General features: G+C 44.6%; 1 protein-coding gene across 1 annotated transcript in view; it reads left to right on the plus strand.

Moving 5' to 3' along the window:
- The window catches only part of LOC124622411 (endochitinase), an 85738-nt gene that overhangs the window by 20885 nt on the left and 43419 nt on the right, over positions 1–21434 (plus strand). Inside the window, exons 2-3 of the mRNA XM_047148099.1 lie at positions 8352–8434; positions 14263–14432. Coding sequence (XP_047004055.1) covers positions 8356–8434; positions 14263–14432 — 249 coding nt within the window. The 5' untranslated portion in view covers positions 8352–8355. The remainder of the gene's footprint in view (positions 1–8351; positions 8435–14262; positions 14433–21434) is intronic.

Raw genomic sequence — 21434 nt, forward strand, 5'->3', positions numbered from 1 at the left:
TGATTAAATGAAGTGATCGGATGATAGTACACTTTTGAGGTCGCAAGTATCGTCAGGTTGGTTGTGGAAGGAAGTGTTGGGAGGTTAAAAATGGCAGAGGGAGACAAAGGCTTGAATACAGTAAATGCACTCATATTGATGTAGGATGCAACAGTAATTCGAAGACGGAGAGCACTACACAGGACATAGTAGCGTGGGGAGCAGCACCAAACAAGTCTTAGGCCTGACGGTAACAACAGCAACGTTTATTCGCGAAGCCCATTGTTACAGAACTCTCATAACCGCTACAGTCGTTCAACAGTCACGGTGTTAATGCAGGAAACGGCAAATATTGGAGAAACACATTGTGACATTCGTGTCCAGAGGCGTCAGAACTGCGAAAGCGAGGAGTGTAGCAAAAACGAGCCAGACAAACGTTAGGTAATGTTACGACGTACATTTGGGAAAATTCCCACAGTCCCTACAAGAACCTTGCGCAGAACTGGGGTGAAATATTCATTTTATGACTTCGACGTGGGAAGCGCGCTCCTTGACAGGTGCGTTGAGTCAACACCGCGCAAAATATAGCCCCGCACCCAGGCACGTGACATTTGCGGAAGGCAGACGCGCTTTCCAAAACAAACCGAGGACGCAACTGCGAATACAGATATCGTTTACGAGCTATTGTGCCTAATTACGGACATTGTAACTACATTTTTTAAGAAAGTATTGTTTTCACATTCTCAGTTGCATGGGACTAAACTGCTGAGGTCATCGGTTCCTAGATTTACACACTACTTAATCTAACTTAAACTAACTTACGCTTAGGACAACTCACACACGCAAGCCCGAGGAAGGACTCGAACCTCCGACAGCGGGAGTCGCATGAACTATGGCTAGACGCTCTTCGATCGCGCGGCTACCCCGCGCAGCTGACTAGAGCCATTATAAATTACATACCATTCGCGATAAGCGGGAAAGCCGGGTTCGAGTTCCAGCCCAGCAGGAGTTTCTTCGTCGTCATTCCATTATGCACCTGATGGTTGTCCATGTTCGCAACTATGAATACATTTCATGTATTCCATAACGGCTGTAGTACCACACTCCCTGTTCCTTCGAACACGCATGAACTAATAATACATTCAGAATTTTTTCAGATGATATATTTATCTGAAACGAATCATAGTCTGTGAAAGGCCGAACAAACGTGCAGGATGATCTCGATTAGATTTAAAAGTGGAACACAGAACGACAACTCCCCATAAGTGTTCAGAAATTTAAAACTCTACACTTCGTAAAAAGTAAAAATGTTGTATCGTGTGACTACAGTGTCAGTGAGTCATAGATGAAATCTGTCAACCCATACAAATACCTAGGTGAGAAATTTGTAGGAACATGAAGTGGAATGATCACGTTTCCTCAGTCGTGGGAAAAACTTACGTCAGACTTAGTTTCATTGGTAGGATACAGGGAAAACGCAACAGTCTACAAATGAGATTGCTTACTAAACACTCGCGAGGATCGTTCTAGAATACCTCTTAAGTAGGTCCGACAGGGGATACTGAACGTGCACAAAGAAGAATTGTCCGCATGGTCAAAGATTTGTTTAAACCATAAGTGAGAGGCACAAACATGCTGATAAACATGCTCCATTATTCCTCAAAGGACTTCTTAAAATGTTTTGGGAACTAGTATTAAGTAAGGAATCTATGAATGTACTATAACCCCCCAGGTTGTGCCATAGGGACAGTAAAGAAAATGTGGAGACGTGAAAGCAATCAGTCTTTTGTGTGTGTGTCTGTGGGTGGGGGGGTTTTAGGGACGTTCAACGACGAGGTTATCAGGACCCAAGGTAAACTGGATGAGTCAGACCTCCGATAACACATTATAAACGTCGTCCTAAAATTTTAGGGAATAAAGAGGAGAAAAGTCGAGAAAATCGATAAAAACCAGTCTGAGATAAAATCTCTCTCACTGTCCCCCAATCTCATCCATGATCAGCCGCACAATCACACTAGCTCATATCATGGAAAGCAGCGTTAAAGATATCCAAATGTTCTAAAACTTAAGTATATCTTAGTAAGACAAAAGGAAAACGAAAATAGATTCACGGGAATGTTTGGCTTGCTGGTCACTTACAAAAAATCACGAATGAGCCAACCCACGATACCATTTTATAAACGTCGCTCTAAAATTTTAGGGAAAACGTCGGACAATTTACAAAACCATAAAAGTCGTATCACAGTAGTTTGATTGTCAATTAGAACAGAGAGCAAATCTGTCGCCCTTTGGTCTGAAAATAAAACACATTCCGTTTGTAGTAAAATGTGGCGTACTGTGATCTGTACGCCACAAGCACCACACATTGGAGGGCGCTCTGACCAGACCACGAATTTCCAGTCGTCTAGGATCCAACCGATAAGGTAAGGAGCCCAGGAGGGGCGCTGCAAGTGATGTCTTGTTGTTAGCAAAGGCGCTCGTCTCGGTCGTCTGCTGCCATAGCGCATTGACACCAAGTTTCACACAGCACTGTCCAACGGATACGTTCGTCGTACGTCCCACTTTGATTTCTGCTGTTGTTTTACACAGTGTTGCTTGTCTGTTAGCACTGACGACTGTACGCAAATGTCACTGCGCTGCCGGCCAGAGTGGCCGAGCGGTTCTAGGCGCTACAGTCTGGAACCGCGCGACCGTTGCGGTCGCAGGTTCGAATCCTACCACGGGCATGGATGTGTGTGATGTCCTTAGGTTAGTTAGGTTTAAGTAGTTCTATGTTCTAGGGGACTGATGTCCTCAGAAGTCCCATTGTGCTCAGAGCCATTTGAACCAATTTTGTCACTGCGCTCGGTCGTTAAGTCAAGGCCGTCGTCCACTAAGTTGTCCGTGTCAGAGGTAATGTCTGACATTTGGTACTGTCGGCAATCTCTTGACACAGTGGATCTCGGAATACTGAATTCCCTAACGATTTCCGAAATGAAATGTTCTATGCTTCTAGCTCCAACTTCCATTCTGCGTTCAAAGCCTGTTCACATCGTGCGCCCATAATCATGTCGGAAACCTTTTCACAGGAATCACCCGAGTACAATGAAAGCTCCGCCAATGCACTGCTTTTACACCTTGTGAATGCGATACTATCGCCGTCTGTATATTTACACTACTGGCCATTAAAATTGCTACACCTCGAAGAAGACGTGCTACAGACACGAAATTTAACCGACAGGCAGAAGATGCTGTGATTTGCAAAGATTAGCTTTTCAGAGCATTCACACAAGGTTGGCGCCGATGGCGACACCTACAATGTGCTGACATGAGGAAAGTTTCCAACCGATTTCTCATACACAAACAGCAGTTGACCGGCGTTGCCTGGTGAAACGTTGTTGTGATGCCTCGTGTAAGGAGGAGAAATGCTTACTATCACGTTTGCGACTTTGATAAAGGTCGGATTGTAACCTATCGCGATTGCGGTTTATCGTATCACGACATTGCTGCTCGCGTTAGTCGAGATCCAATGACTGTTAGCAGGATATGGAATCGGTGGGTTCAGTCGAGATAACAGGCATCTTATCCACATGGCTGTAACGGATCGTGCAGCCACGTCTCGATCCCTGAGTCAATAGATGGGGACGTTTGCTAGACAACAACCATCTGCACCAACAGTTCGACGACGGTTGCAGCAGCACGGACTGTCAGCTCGGAGACAATGGCTGCGGTTACCCTTGACGCTGCATCACAGACAGGAGCGCCTGCGATGGTGTACTCAACGACGAACCTGGGTGCACGAATGGCAAAACGTCATTTTTTCAGATGAATCCAGGTTCTGTTTACAGCATCATGATGGTCGAGTCCGTGTTTGGCGACATCGCGGTGAACGCACATTGGAAGCGTGTATTCGTCATCGCCATACGGGCGTATCACCCGGCGTGATGTAAGGGGGTGGCATTGGTTACACGTCTCGGTCACCTCTTGTTCGCATTGACGGCACTTTGAACAGTGGACGTTGCATTTCAGATGTGTGGATCTACCCTTCATTCGATCCCTGCGAAACTCTACGTTTCAACAGGATAATGCACGACCGCATGATGCAGGTCCTGTACGGGCCTTTCTGGATACAGAAAATGTTCGACTGCTGCCCTGGCCAGCACATTCTCCAGATCTCTCACCAATTGAAAACGTCTGGTCAATGGTGGCCGAGAAACTGGCTCGTCACAATACGCGAGTCACCACTCTTGAACTGTGGTTTCGTGTTGAAGCTGCATGGGTAGCTGTACCTGTACACGTCATCCAAGCTTTGTTTGACTCAATGCCCAGGCGTATCAAGGCCGTTATTACGAACGGAAGTGGTTGTTCTGGGTACTGATTTCTCAGGATCTATGCACCCAAATTGCGTGAAAATGTAATCACATATAAATTCTAGTATAATATATTTGTCCAATGAATACCCGTTTATCATCTGCATTTCTTCTTGGTGTAGCAATTTTAATGGCCAGTAGTGCTCACAACGCTATCCCATGGCGTTTGTCCCCTCACTGTAAAACGTCTGTTAACACTCAGATGATGAAATGATCGCTATCTGCAGAAAATATGAAGGACAGCGTATTTAAAAAAGGATTTTTTTTCAAAGAAAACCTGATCATGTATAACATCGTGGCAACGATCAAGTATACTTCGAGTGACTATACATCTTTTAGTATTTATGGCAGTGTTGAGTTCTAAGTTTAGCAAGAGTGGAGGTGACGTTTAAGAAACCTTGAAACGTGCGACATCCGTTAGCACTGGAGCTCGAAGCTCTCCGAACCTCGCTGTGGAGCTAGCAACAGGTTTCACTCGAGTCTTGCCATATTGCAGTAAGCCACCAGCGAAAATACGAAAAAAAACCAGGCCCGCGTGCTTAGCTCGCCGAGCGCGTCCGGTGCCAAGGCTAACCTTCACCTTAACAAATTCATTTCTCGATGTCCCTCTGCGAATACTATTTGTCGAGGCCAGCTTTGTTTAGCGGCGTCCGATGTTCACCTCGTAGCGTCTTTGTTGCGTAACGGAATCCCACTGTTGGTCACTGTTGCCTTCCAAGTAGGAAGTCCGGAGCAGAGTCGACCGCAGAGGAACAGTTACCGCCGTGGCGTGCGAGTAACTGTATCACGAGCCTGCCTGGGTGTCAGCCCACCCGCTGCTCGACTGACCAACGGTAACTTGCAAGTGCACGGCGATTGTGTTCAGCAATCCAGAGCGTGGCGGTGTAGCGGCACGGCCTGACGTGTGTTTGCTCCTTAATAAAAGAGAACATAAGCTGGCAGTGGTAAAATACAGGGAGCGAAAGGCTATTTACAATTTGTACAGAAACCAGATGGCAGTTATAAGAGTCGAGGGACAAGAAAGGGAAGCAGTGGTTGGGAAGGGAGTAAGACAGGGTTGTAGCCTCTCCCCGATGTTGTTCAATCTGTATATTGAGCAAGCAGTAAAGGAAACAAAAGAAAAATTCGGAGTAGGTATTAAAATTCATGGAGAAGAAATAAAAACTTTGAGGTTCGCCGATGACATTGTAATTCTGTCAGAGACAGCAAAGGACTTGGAAGAGCAGTTGAATGGAATGGACAGTGTCTTGAAAGGAGGATATAAGATGAACATCAACAAAAGCAAAACCAGGATAATGGAATGTAGTCTAATTAAGTCGGGTGATGCTGAAGGAATTAGATTAGGAAATGAGGCACTTAAAGTGGTAAAGGAGTTTTGCTATTTGGGGAGCAAAATAACTGATGATGGTCGAAGTAGAGAGGATATCAAATGTAGGCTGGCAATGGCAAGGAAAGCGTTTCTGAAGAAGAGAAATTTGTTAACATCGAGTATAGATTTAAGTGTCAGGACGTCGTTTCTGAAAGTATTTGTGTGGAGTGTAGCCATGTATGGAAGTGAAGCGTGGACGATAAATAGTTTGGACAAGAAGAGAATAGAAGCTTTCGAAATGTGGTGCTACAGAAGAATGCTGAAGATTAGATGGGTAGATCACATAACTAATGAGGAAGTATTGAATAGGATTGGGGAGAAGAGAAGTTTGTGGCACAACTTGACCAGAAGAAGGGATCGGTTGGTAGGACATGTTCTGAGGCATCAAGGGATCACCAATTTAGTATTGGAGGGCAGCGTGGAGGGTAAAAATCGTAGAGGGAGACCAAGAGATGAATAAGCAGATTCAGAAGGATGTAGGTTGCAGTAGGTACTGGGAGATGAAAAAGCTTGCACAGGATAGAGTAGCATGGAGAGCTGCATCAAACCAGTCTCAGGACTGAAGACCACAACAACAACAACAAGCTGTGTTAGTTCGGCTACAGGAACGAGTCGAATCCGGTGTGAATCTAGTTCGAAGGCTCTAGGACTGTGGTCCGTAAAGCGCGGCTTGCGAACCACGTGCAGCTCTATGTCCCCATGTGTGTGGCTCTTCCACAAAATATCATATGCGGGCGCTCTGAACTGTGACGCCCACACGCAGAGTCGGTTTTTGGCCTATTTGGAATAAGTGGCGCTAGACGGGCGTTTAGGTGAAACTGACATTCTCTCTCGGGAGTCAGACCACGTTCTATGGCAGCCACCCGCCCCGCTTTTGTTGCGTTTGACAATGTCTTCGAAAGTGTGTATTGGATAATGCCTCGGTCGGGCGCCCGAGATAATTTTTAACGTGCTGAACTTCATACAAAATGAAGCAGTGAAACGAATATCTTTTCAGTTGAAGAACGTGGAAGTTTCTCGTGAAGTGTGGAAAAAAGCATGCTATCTGGCGAAAAATTAGATAATTATGTTAATAATGAATAATGATCGTCTCGAATGCAATTTAATTGTATCCCTGAGTCTGGGATAAGTGATAAAGATAATGAAAGTGACGAAGAAATATAATCCTGCGTAATAACAAATAAAAATACTTGTAGTTAAACTGGTTTTCTTATTTTTATTTTTGCATACTTAGTTGATATGTATGTGTCATCTTTAGGCGAGTGCACTGAAGCGAGAATGTGTTGATTTTTAACACCTGGAATAGCATTCCCGATTCATAATCAGCTGAAAAAACTAGAGTTATTCGTTTCTTATGTGGGTCTACATAATGCATTCGAACAGTGATTTTCAAACATCAGGAGTAAATTAAGAATTCTTATCCGTGAGAATGCGACATCATGCCAAAAATTAAAAAGTACAACGCACGAACCCGGAGATATAAAGAGAATGAGCGAAAACAGGTATACGAACTAGGTCTTAATGTCGAGTGCCAATGGGAGAATTTAAAAACTACTACATACAAACCTAACTCACCCAAACTTCCCAAGGGGATATAAAGCTATTGTTCACATTAGTTTTTGTCAGTCATTGTAATGATTTAATTTTACGGGTACACTGCAATTTCATTTCACCAATAAATAATATCGTTAATATGTATCTTATCAATTTTTATTCAACGTGCCCAAAGTTTAAATAAGAATTCAATCTTAACTTAAGGTTTGTTAAGCTATTTTTAGGAGGCATTCTGGAGTGAAAATATTGAGAAAGGTATGTTGGATATACTGAGATGGTAGGGAATATAAAAAGGATGACGAAAGCAGATAGACGAAACACGCCTACAAGACCCTGCAATTTCATTTCACCAATAAATAATATCGTTAATACGTATGTTATCAATTTTTATTCAACGTACCTAAAGTTTAAATAAGACTTCAATCTTAACTTAAGCTATTTTTAGTAAGCATTGTGGGGTGAAAATATTGAGAAAGGTATGCTGGGTACACTGAGATGGTAGGGACATATAAAAAGGATGACGAAAGCAGATGGACGAAACACGTCTACAAGACGAATGTGGGTGGGAGAGCGAACAATTTACACTGAGGTGTTTGTTATGAATTACATTTAAACACGAAGCGTCTTATAAAAGCAGATTTTATAACCAGCTAACGGCATGTTCATAAATTTGATAGTTGCCAGCTGTTGTTTTACTGTTTTACTACGGAATCTGGAAAATGTCATCTGCTGACAAAAGGAGCATGTTGCGTCTTATTTGCCAAATCTTTTAAGATTTGGTGCGTGATGGCCAAGGAAAGTAACGACAGATAAATGTCAGGCGTTTATCTTCATTCTTGCGTTAATTTTTAAATTTAGGAACCAAAACAACGTAAATATAGCTATAATTAACACTAACAGCTCAATTTATAATAATGTGGGTCATCCCGATCTTTGATTAAACTTTTTAGTCTCTCTAAAGACCATCAAAAGATACAATACAGTAAGAAATGCAAGAAAGAAAGATGAAACGTACCACGTACATATTAAGGGTGATGGCCAGCATGTTTCGTACACAACTTTGTCTAGCTGTTGGTCACTGTATTTTGGTTTTGTTGCAGGACAATGAGGTCTTCGGCTGTGTGGTTCCTGGCCGTCGCCGGCCTGTGTGTCGTCTTCTGCCCGTCTCTAGTTTCGGGAAATGGTGAGCACTGTTGTACTTCACTCATTAACATCAGCACGCAAAAATATGCTACTGTACGAAAACGGGAAGAAGTGATTGCCTCCTTCAATACATGTGCAGTTGCTTTATCACTCGTTCTTTTCAGTTGGGTGGTAGCTTCTGAACGACCATAGCGTCTCATTTCGTTATTCAGGCGCTAACGACTCGATACTTTGCTGTTCCAGATAACAGTCTTGGACTTTGGAAGTACTTTAGAGGTTCCATGAAATTTCGGGAGAACTGCCAGACGTAGTAGCTTGGTAGCACGATGTTTCGGCGCAGAGTCTTCTGGCCATCTTCAGGTGTATACTGGCGAAAGTACACTGATTTCTTGTATTTAAAACCCCGCCGGCGCATGCGCAGTGTACTGAGTCGTCACTGAGCATGCGTTGTTTGAGTGCATGCGCTTCTGCTGCAGGTCTGCACGCTGCGGTGAGCGCCTCATCGATATCAGATCGGTCGTCTACACAGACTGTAATCGCAGAACGACGCTGCGCAGAGCACGAAGTTTTTCCTACGACTGTATTCTATCCGTTATCTAATGGCAAAGTCCCATCCCCAACAGTTAGGAACCCAGTCGCAGATCCAATAATCTAGTACCAACAAAAGTTTGAAGTCTGGCCCACAACTTCAGTTTTAATGTATATCATCGGATGACCAGTAGAAATAGGGAATTTGCTGACTTAGGAGAGGATGCCAGTATGCTGCTGATGTTCCGATATACCTTTCTGAACAATACGTATCTTTTACCCTGTGTAAGATAAACCCAGAATCTGATAAATGCCGGCCTTTCGCAGCTCTGTGTCGTCTTTAACAGACCCTAGAAGCGTTGATATTTTTGATAGAGGACGAAAGATCACTGTAATCTTATGTGTTCTAAGTACCCTGAGTATTTTCGCGAAAACGTATCCAATAAACTAAAACTGAATGCCGGATCGGGATTTTTGCGGGCAAGTGATCCACCGACTGGATTATCCAAGCGCGACTCTCGACTCGTCCAGGCAACTTTATTTCCTCCAGTACCTCACCTCCCACCTTACAAGCTTCTGTGAAGTCGGTCGCATTTTTAATGAACACATTTTCCCATACCTTAGTGTTAAAAAATGATGTCAAGTCCCTTATTATATTCTTCTGTCGTACATTACTAGTAAAAAATTTCTACTGTTAGTCTAACAAAGTACGACGATTATGAACGTGCCCGTTTTCCCTCGCAGTAGGCGGACTTGCCTCCTTTCTCTCCTGCATTTTTATATTAAAACCACATTTCTTTGACCAACCTCTTTCGTCCGTAAAGCATTTGTGCACTGTACCGACCCGGTTGGGTCATAAAATGACTTCCGCAAGAAGCCGACGTACCCTTTTTCCAATGTGATCTTCAAATCTGAAACAGATTTACATCGTTGCCTCTTGTCTTCTTGCTTGATGACCAAATGCTGAAGGTTGTAACCGTACTACGAGGCAGGTTGTGTTGTGAAGGTCAGTCAGTACTGGATGCGAGGCACAGCCACTTCCGAGAGACAACCCTGGTGTCTCAGCTCGTTCTGCTGTGAAATTGTTCCTTAGCTGCGTTAGCTTCGACCTTCTAAGGAAATTGCTTGTATGAAACGCCTGTGCGGAAATTAAAGACTGGAAAAAGAATGAAGATACTTGTTGAACACGTGGCATGTTTGTGGTAGACTGCGAAACTGCGTACTTCTGCTGTATGTCATGGAGTTCAAGGGCGCTTTGACATTGTCGATAACTGCGTACTTGTGAGAAACTACCAGATTTAGATTCAGTTGTTACTCGTCAAAGTAACAACAGCTGTTCAGTAGTATGTGTGTTTTCCTCTCTTCTCGCAACCGAACGTGTACAGAAAACGGATAAACATTTTATTTCAGGAGGTTGAGAAGCGTAAATCTGACAATAAAATTACTCGTGATTACGGGGAGCCACAGCTAACATTGTACGGCAAACAGCCAAAGTTCTTCTTTTTATTGTACCTGATGTTTACAGGAATTCTTCGCTGTCATCGTAAACAATACCAGTGAAGCTTAGTTTTATAACTGGTTTCACAGGTTTTCAAGGTTTTTTTCTATCATAAAATAAATGTCGTATGACTAGGGCCTCCCGTCGGGTAGACCGTTCTTTCGATTTGACGCCACTTCGGCGACTTGCGCGTTGATGGGGAGGAAATGATGATGATTAGGACAACACAACACCCAGTCCCTGAGCGGAGAAAATCTCCGACTCAGCCGGGAATCGAACCCGGGCCCTTAGGATTGACATTTTGTCACGCTTACCACTCAGCTACGGGAAGGTACTTTTTCTATCATGAACAAAATAATAACATGATTTCATTAACCTTGTGCAAAATCTGAACATTTAAGCATGGAATTAGCATTGGCAGCGAAAGCGACAGGGAGACCTGTACGTAGAAGCGACAAAAAGAGAGCTTGCTTCATGTAACATGTCGTAATAGCATAGAACGCTAGTTTCCGGCTGGCATGAATCATAATACTTTATTCGGCTAATTAAATCCTGTTAGCAACCAACTGGATTGATAGTTGTGTTGTGGGGTCAGGCATACGCAAAAGTCCTTGAAAGGTGACGCGAAGTCATAACATACACCTTTATTTATTTACTTTTTATTTTTAGAGAAAAACCGTAATATAAAGTACGAGGGGCGTTCAAGAAATAACGCAACACATTTTTCTGAAAGCAGGTTGGTTTTATTCAGGTTTCCAGTAACATATTATTCCCCACTCTTTTGGCTAAAAACATCATACTTTTCAACGTAATCTCTGTTCAGTGCACCGGACGTGCGCCACCTGGGTGGAAAGGCCTGTATGCCCGCGTAGTACCACTCTACCGCTCGACGTCGGACCCAACACCTTGCTGCATCAAAAACCTCTCCATCATCTATGTACTGATTCCCGCGGAGTGTGTCTTCATTGGGCCAAACAGATGGATGTAGGAAGGTGCGAGATTGAGGCTGTAGAGTGGATGAGAAAGAGCAATCCAAAGAAGTTTTCTGAGCTCCTCTCGGGTGTACATACTTGTGTGAAGCCTTGCTTTGTCACGGAGAACGAGAAGTTCGTTTGTATTTTTCTGGCAATGAATACGTTGAAGTCATTTCTTCAATTACCTGAGGGTACCATAATATATTTCAGTGTTGACTGCTGCACGATGAGGGAGGACACCAAACAAAATACCCCTTTACAGTCCCAGAAGACCATTGCCGTGACTTTACTGGCTGAGGGTGAAGAGGTGGTGTGGCACCATTCAGCGAAATGTCATTTTGTTTCCGTTTAGAAGTGATTCTGCCTGCAGGTAAGCAATGGTCGTTGGTACGTAGACCTGGTGAACGCTGTGCCGTAGAGTGCATTCGTTCAAGACACACTGGCCCCAACCTAAAACTCTCGTTCACCTTCTGGAGGGGACGTAACCAGCGCTTGGTACGTGCAGAATGTTGTTGGATCCGTTCTTTTGTCGTTGTGCAATAGAAAGGTGATATGTTGTTCCAACAGAATAATGCTCGCCCACCCACTGCCCGTGAAACTCAACATGTTCTGCAAGACGTGCAGCAACTTCCCTGGCCAGCTAGATCTCCGACTTGTCTCCAATCGAGCATGTGTGGGATGTGATGGCAGAGAAATGACTCGTCCAAGTCGTCAACCAACAACTCTTACAGAACTAAGTGAGCAGGTCCAGCAGGCGAGGAATAACGTACCCCAGGACAGTAATCGCTTTCCGCACGATCGACTGACTGCCAGAGTCAGCTCCTGCACTGCTGCCCATTGAGGCTACACCACGTACTAATGTGGGTGTTTCAGCATGTTTCGATACCTGGTGCCTCAGAATCACTAGTGCTGTTGATACGTAAATGTAATCATTTCGCCGGCCGGAGTGGCCGAGCGGTTCTACGCGCTGCAGTCTGGAGCCGCGCGACCGCTGCGGTCGCAGGTTCGAATCCTGCCTCGGGCATGGATGTGTGTGATGTCCTTCGGTTAGTTAGGTTTAAGTAGCTCTAAGTTCTAGGGGACTGATGACCTCAGAAGTTAAGTCCCATAGTGCTCAGAGCCATTTTTGTAATCATTTCGTGTACTCCATATGTACTGTTGCAGCAATAAACGTTGAGTGAATTGGGAACCTCTAAATGAGTGTACTAATTATTTTTCCGGCAGTGGATATGAGTGAGCATAAAACTCTATTAATGTTGTATACTAAGAAGAACTTGCAAAAAGCTCGCCTGTGAGTGCCTCTGGACTAAGCTTACTGGTTTCCACCATACATTTGTCTGTATGTCAGTATCATTGAGACGAGTGTCCTCTCGTAGTTGAGTAGTCAGCGCGACAGAATGTCAGTCCTAAGCGCCGAGGTTCGAGTCCCGGCTGGATTGGAGATTTTCTCCGCTCAGGTACTGGGTGTTGTATTGTCCTAATCATCATCATTTCATCCCCATCGACGCGCAAGTCGCCGAAGTGGTGTCCAATAGAAAGACTTGCACCCGGCGAACGGTCTATCCGACGGGAAGCCCTAGTCACACGACATTTACATTTATTGAGACGAGTACTGGAACTTAAGTGTTCAATTAGAGAAATAGAATGTGGTACTTCCATGCTTCGTGGTCTGAAGTACCATATATTAATGTATGTACCCAAATCTTAACGAAGTTATAGACTGGGGTGGCCATTTCTTATGGTAATTGTTTGAAAGCCTCATCTATGTCTTACGCTTGCTGAACTTATAAACTAGCGTCTGTGCTCTTGCCGGCCGGAGTAGCCGAGCGGTTCTAGGCGCTACAGTCTAGAACCGCGCGACCGCTACGGCCGCAGGTTCGAAACCTGCCTCGGGTATGGATGTGTGTGATGTACTTAGGTTAGTTATGTTTAAGTAGTTCTGAGTTCTAGGGGACTAATGACCTCAGTAGTTAAGTCCCATAGTGCTCAGAGCCATTTGAACCATTTGAATCTGTGCTCTTCCAGTTGTTCCTTGGAAAGATGTGAAGAAGCAGTAAAAAGCAGACCAGCAAGTCGACCCAGAGTCTCATTCGCCTATCACCTCCTTAGCCTCACATCCAAGTCTTTATGGTCTTTCTCCAACCACAGAGACCTCAACAATCTCAACTTGACCCTGTCGTCTTTTCAGTTTTGTACACAGCCGCTTGTGTACCAAAAAAGCGAGTTTGGGGAAAAAAGCTTTATACCGCTCCTCGAGTAAAAGAAGTAACAGGCTGAGACGGCAAAACCTGAAGCACTAAGGGGTTGTTAATTTGGTAATGGGAGTAAGTACGCGGGTGAAGGGGAATGGGAAAAGATGTAGTTGGACACCAAGGCTTCAGCAACTTCAAACAGAAGTATTAGCTATACAGGTTCAAAAATGGTTGAAATGGCTCTAAGCACTATGCGACTTAATATCTGAGGTTATCAGTCCCCTAGACATAGAACTACTTAAACCTAACTAACCTAAGGACATCACACACATCCATGCCCGAGGCAGGATTCGAACCTGCGACCGCAGCAGCAGCGCGGTTCCGGACTGAAGCGCCTAGAACCACTCGCCCACCGCGGCCGGCAGCTATACAGGACTGGAGAGACTTGTACATGGAGAGACGCGCCGAACCGGTCTTTGGACTGAGGACTACGACAGCAATGAATGTTACTGCAGTTAAACTGTCTGCTTGTTGGCTGCAGCTTTTCGACCTTTAGTTTCCTCTGTAAGAAAACTTTATTCTGTTCCCTCTGTGACACATATGAGAGGTAAGAGACACAGCTGTAGTTGTGAGCTACTGTGCGTGACGGCTACAGTACCTGTGTGTGCCTGTGCAGTGGGCGACCGCGGTCGGGTGGTCTGCTACTTCAGCAACTGGGCCATCTACCGGCCCGGCATCGGCCGCTACGGCATCGACGACGTCCCGGCCAGCATGTGCACCCACCTCGTCTACTCCTTCATCGGCGTCAGCAACGTCACCTGGGGCGTGCTCGTCATTGACCCGGAGGTAACTGCAGCGCAGCGCTACACATTGCTCAGCGACCACTCGGCAGAGTATCATTACAAATTTCTTAAAATTTAACTGCCAGTGAGAGTTGATCTACCTAATGTATGTCCGTTCGACACAATAAGCGACACAACATCCACATAACATGGTAATTCTTGACCCTTAGTTAAATACAAGCAACAAAACAATGATCACCCTAGAGAGACAGCGCACTAATATCGTGTACCACCGCCTCTAGACTTCATTATGGCCTCAATTCGGCCAACAAGTTAGCCCACACGTTTCTCCAGGTACGCCATAGCCAGTTAAAGAAAAACTCCAAATTGCGAGATGCTGACTTACATATTTGATCGACTGTTATTCTACTGAGGAATACCATTTATATATTCACTCACCGAATTTCACAAGCATTAAATAATAAAATAGCGTCGGTTGGTATTTTCTGCGACCTGTCTAAGGCATTTGACAGTGTGAATCACAATATTCTCGTAGAAAAATTCAAGTTTTATGGGACTGATGGTATAGCCAACCGGTGGATAATATCATAGCAAAAACAAAAGAACGCAGAAAGATTTACTTCGTAACTAAACCAATATAATCCGGAGACATTATTTTGGCTGGGGGAGAAATCAGACATAGGGTTCCCCAAGGCATAATCTTAAGTCTTTGTATGTGTAAACGGTCTTCTTGCTAATACACAGCAAGCAGAATTAGTTCTTTTTGTAGAGGACATTAGTGTGGTAATGAATCCAAGTAAAAATAAAGGAACAGAAAAAATAGTAAAGATGTTTTGAAAACTATCATTGACTGGTTTTCTACGAAAGGTCTCATTCTCAAATTTAAAATACACAACTAGGGAGGGGTACTACACAAATGGTAAGTGTAGCACAAAGTGGGGAAATAATAAATACAGTGGAAACGTCAAAGTTATTTGGTTTTCTTATGATGAGAATTTAAACTGGAAAGAGCACATTTTGGAACTCCTAAAACAACTTAGTTCAGCCACATTTGCACTTATAACTCCAAATCTTGGGGTAAGACAACTCAGTATGTTGACATATTTTGCATATTTTTGTGTCACGCGGGACAAAGTTCTGTGGTAACTCGTATTTATGAAAGAATGTCTTCATTGCTCAAAAAAATGCTGTAAGTGTAGTATGTGGTGCACATCCGCGATCATCTTGTAGACATTGTTTAAAGAGTTTGCCATTCTGATTATTGGTTCACAGTATATTTATTCCATCATGAAGTTTGTTGTAAATAATCACTGCAGTTCAAAAGGAACAATGACGTGTATAATCACAATACCAGAAGGAAAAATGACATTCATTATTCCACATTAAGGTTGTCTCTATTACAGAAAGGGGTGCACAATGCTGCAGCAAAAAGTTTTGATAACTTACCCAGTATATAAAATGTTTGACAGACAGCAAGGTAAAATTTAAAAACAAAATTAAAACTGTAATGTTCGAAAGGTATAGGGTAGGAATTACAGCGTGATCCCATATTTAAAAATTAAGTTGTCATATGTATGTAAAATGACTCTTTCCACATTATTACGTCTTATGGTGCAGAGATCTACATCTACATCTACATCCATACCCCGCAAGCCACCTGACGGTGTGTGGCGGAGGGTACCTTGAGGACCTCTATCGGTTCTCCCTTCTATTCCAGTCTCGTATTGTTCGTGGAAAGAAGGATTGTCGGTATGCATCTGTGTGGGCTCTAATCTCTCTGATTTTATCCTCATGGTCTCTTTGCGAGATATACGTAGGAGGGAGCAATATACTGCTTGACTCTTCGGTGAAGGTATGTTCTCGAAACTTTAACAAAAGCCCGTACCGAGCTACTGAGCGTCTCTCCTGCAGAGTCTTCCACTGGAGTTTATCTATCATCTCCGTAACGCTTTCGCGATTACTGAATGATCCTGTAACGAAGCGCGCTGCTCTCCGTTGGATCTTCTCTATCTCTTCTATCAACCCTATCTGGTACGGATCCCACACTGCTGAGCAGTATTCAAGCAGTGGGCGAACAAGCGTACTGTAACCTACTTCCTTTGTTTTCGGATTGCATTTCCTTAGGGTTCTTCCAATGAATCTCAGTATGGCATCTGCTTTACCGACGATCAACTTTATATGATCATTCCATTATAAATCACTCCTAATGCGTACTCCCAGATAATTTATGGAATTAACTGCTTTCAGTTGCTGACCTGCTATTTTGTAGCTAAATGATAAGGGATCTATCTTTCTATGTATTCGCAGCACATTACACTTGTCTACATTGAGATTCAATTGCCATTCCCTGCACCATGCGTCAATTCGCTGCAGATCCTCCTGCATTTCAGTACAATTTTCCATTGTTACAATCTCTCGATACACCACAGAATCACCTGCAAAAAGCCTCAGTGAACTTCCGATGTCATCCACAAGGTCATTTATGTATATTGTGAATAACAACGGTCCTATGACACTCCCCTGCGGCACACCTGAAATCACTCTTATTTCGGAAGACTTCTCTCCATTGAGAATGACATGCTGCGTTCTGTTATCTAGGAACTCCTCAATCCAATCACACAATTGGTCTGATAGTCCATATGCTCTTACTTTGTTCATTAAAGGACTGTGGGGAACTGTATCGAACGCCTTGCGGAAGTCAAGAAACACGGCATCTACGTGTACCCGTGTCTATGGCCCTCTGAGTCTCGTGGACGAATAGCGCGAGCTGGGTTTCACATGACCATCTTTTTCGAAACCCATGCTGATTCCTACAGAGTAGATTTCTAGTCTCCAGAAAAGTCATTATACTCGAACATAATACGTGTTCCAAAATTCTACAACTGATCGACGTTAGAGATATAGGTCTATAGTTCTGCACATCTGTTCGACGTCCCTTCTTGAAAACGGGGATCATCTGTGCCCTTTTCGAATCCTTTGGAACGCTACGCTCTTCTAGAGACCTACGGTACACCGCTGCAAGAAAGGGGGCAAGTTCCTTCGGGTACTCTGTGTAAAATAGAACTGGTATCCCATCAGGTCCAGAGGCCTTTCCTCTTTTGAGCGATTTTCATTGTTTCTCTATCCCTCTGTCGTCTATTTCGATATCTACCATTTTGTCATCTGTGCGTCAATCTAGAGAAGGAACTACAGTGCAGTCTTCCTCTGTGAAACAACTTTGGAAAAAGACGTTTAGTATCTCGGCCTTTAGTCTGTCATCCTCTGTTTCAGTACCATTTTGGTCACATAGTGTCTGGACATTTTGTTTTGATCCACCTACCGCTTTGAAAAAAATGGTTCAAATGGCTCTGAGCACTATGGGACTCAACTGCTGAAGTCATTAGTCCCCTAGAACTTAGAACTAGTTAAACCTAACTAACCTAAGGACATCACAAACATCCATGCCCGAGGCAGGATTCGAACCTGCGACCGTAGCGGTCTTGCGGTTCCAGACTGCAGCGCCTTTAACCGTACGGCCACTTCGGCCGGCCCTACCGCTTTGACATAAGACCAAAATTTCTTAGGATTTTCTGCCAAGTCAGTACATAGAACTTTACTTTCGAATTCATTGAACGGCTCTCGCATAGCCCTCCTCACACTACATTTCGCTTCGCGTAATTTTTGTTTGTCTGCAAGGCTTTGGCTATGTTTATGTTTGCTGTAAAGTTCCCTTTGCTTCCGTAGCAGTTTTCTAACTCGGTTGTTGAACCACGGTGGCTCTTTTCCATCTCTTACGATCTTGCTTGGCACATACTCATCTAACGCATATTGTTCGATGGTTTTGAACTTTGTCCACCGATCCTCAACAATATCTGCACTTGAGACAAAACTTTTGTGTTGAGCCATCAGGTACTCTGAAATCTGCTTTTTGTCACTTTTGCTAAACAGAAGAATCTTCCTACCCTTTTTAATATTTCTATTTACGGCTGAAATCATCGAGGCCGTAACCACTTTATGATGGCTGATTCCCTGTTCTGCGTTAACTGTTTCAAATAGTTCCGGACTGTTTGTCACCAGAAGGTCTAATATGTTATCGCCACGAGTCGGTTCTCTGTTTAACTGCTCAAGGTAGTTTTCAGTTAAAGCACTTAAAAAATTTCACTGGATTCTTTGTCCCTGCCACCCGTTATGAACGTTTGAGTGTCCCAGTCTATATGCGGCAAATTAAAATCTCCACCCAGAACTATAACATGATGGGGAAATCTACTCGAAATATTTTCCAAATTATCCTTCAGGTGCTCAGCCACAACAGCTGCTGAGCCAGGGGGCCTATAGAGACATCCAATTACCATGTCTGAGCCTGCTTTAACCGTGACCTTCACCCAAATCATTTCACATTTCGGATCACCGTCAATTTCCTTCGATACTATTGCACTTCTTATCGCTATAAACACGCCTCCCCCTTCACTGTCCAGCCTGTCTCTGCGGTATACATTCCAATCTGAGTTTAGGATTTCATTACTGTTTACGTCTGGTTTCAGCCAACTTTCTGCCCCTAGTACTATATGGGCGTTGTGACCGTTTATTAATGAGAGCAGTTCTGGGACCTTTCTATAGACGCTCCTGCAGTTTACTATTAGCACATTAATATTGTTATTCCCTGTTGCATTTTGCCTACTCCTACCTTGCCGCGTCTCAGGAGGCGTCTTGTCGGGCCTAGGGAGGGAATTCTCTAACCTAAAAAACCCCCATATGCACTCCACACGTACTCCGCTACCCTTGTAGTCGCTTCCGGCGTGTACTGCACGCCTGATCTATTCAGGGGGACCCTACATTTCTCCACCCGATAGCGGAGGTCGAGAAATTTGCACCCCAGATCTCCGCAGAATCGTCTGAGCCTCTGGTTTAAGCCTTCCACTCGGCTCCAAACCAGAGTGTTGTGACTTGGCAAGACAGCCAAGCCACTATGAGGTGAAGCCGAAAGGCACGCGTTTAAGCTCACGCAGGATGGCGTGAGGTCTGGAACAGGACTAGGTCTGTATAGTACCAAAAATAGTACGTAGCTTCTGGAATACTTAACTTTAATCCATAATTGGTGAACATCGGTCTGACGGTACATGCATCACAGGATAAATAGCAATTGATAATGGCGCCTTGCTAGATCGTAGCAAATGACGTAGCTGAACGCTATGCTAACTATCGTCTCGGCAAATGAGAGCGTAACTTGTCAGTGAACCATCGCTAGCAAAGTCGGCTGTACAACTGGGGCGAGTGCTAGGAAGTCTCTCTAGACCTGCCGTGTGGCGGCGCTCGGTCTGCAATCACTGACAGTGGCGACACGCGGGTCCGACGTATACTAACGGACCGCGGCCGATTTAAAGGCTACCACCTAGCAAGTGTTGTGTCTGGCGGTGACACCACACAGAGGACCGCGATCGGTTCTGAGAACGATAGTACAAATAGTTAGCTCTGATTCCACCCCGCGAGCGAGGCTTTCCGCCTTCACCAATTCCGCCAACCGCCTGTACGAACTGACGATGACCTCTGAACCCAGACGGCAAGAGTCATTGGTGCCGACATGAGCAACAATTTGCAGTCGGGTGCACCCAGTGTTCTCTATCGCCGCCGGTAGGGCCTCCTCCATATCTCGGATAAGACCCCCCGGCAAGCAGACAGAGTGAACACTGGCCTTCTTCCCCGACCTTTCCGTTATTTCCCTAAGGGGCTCCATCACCCGCCTAACGTTGGAGCTCCCAATAACTAATAAACCCCTCCCCCCGTGTGCCTGCTCGGACCTTGCTGAAGGAGCAGCCACATGTCCACTCACAGGCACAGTGTGGGCTACGAGCCCTGGTGAGCCGTCAGTGCACTCGATGCTGTGCATAACTGGAAAAGAGACAAAATGGCGACTTTTCGGAGCCGCCTCAAGTGAGCTGTTGTCCAGTCTCTGTGTTTGGCCCACTAAAGACAGCCACCTTGATGTGTGCACAGCAGACGTGAACCAGACGGCGGTTAGGACGACACTGGAACATGAACATGAACATGAAACTAACTAACTAACAAAGAGTCTCAGACATTTACTACTGGCTGCAAATCGGTGGATTTACCACACCAGTCGAGATAGGATAGGGTCCATGACTGTTCGTCAAAGCCTTTGAACATAGATGTTGTCATCGTGGCAGACGGGAGTATCCGCAGCTTCCTCACTATGAAAATGTAGAAGACTGGGCAACAGCTGTACACAGAGGATGTTGAAACAGACATACAGGTTATGTTCACGGAACTTGAATCGTTGGGTTCTACTCATGTTGGGAAAAGAACTTCAAAACATGACAGAACCATCTATGGCCTGAAATAAAACGTACACACAGTGTGGGCTACGAGTCCTGGTGAGCCGTCAGTGCACTCGATGCTGTGCATAACTGGAAAAGAGACAAAATGGCGACTTTTCGGAGCCGCCTCAAGTGAGCTGTTGTCCAGTCTCTGTGTTTGGCCCACTAAAGACAGCCATCTTGATGTGGCACTTTGAGAAATGATCTTTTGCGAAACACCCAAGTGTCCATGGTTGGAATACCCATCGCAATGCTCGCTCTGAAACTGGTTGAGATAGACCTGCATTCGCCAACAGCAGAAATTTCTGTCAGGTTCGAAAGCGATTGTAACTGACAAGATGTGACACTCGTCTCCGGTCGCTGTTCTTTCTACGACCACTATTCTTTCGGGGTACAACATGGCTGCCAGTGGTACACCATTTCTTGTAGAAACTTGGACAGTTCATGTTGATACACGAGCAAATGAGGGTCATCATTCATGCTGTGGTTATGGACGCGTCCAAACGCAATGGCTCATTTCTGTCACGACTCCACGTCTACGTATTTTACTTCGCAGGTATCCACCTCTTAGGAGAAGAACACGGCAAGTGCCATAACCCAATTTTCTTCGCTCAGTGGAAGAGGAGGCAAAATAAGAGAACACAAGTCTCGGCTTAACCGTAGATACTCGACCGCTTCTGAGAAAATGACCATCAAAGTCTTCGACGCAATTTAGGTGTGTGTTCGAAACCCGA

This window comes from Schistocerca americana, chromosome 7 (assembly GCF_021461395.2).
Source record: "Schistocerca americana isolate TAMUIC-IGC-003095 chromosome 7, iqSchAmer2.1, whole genome shotgun sequence".
NCBI lineage: Eukaryota > Metazoa > Arthropoda > Insecta > Orthoptera > Acrididae > Schistocerca > Schistocerca americana.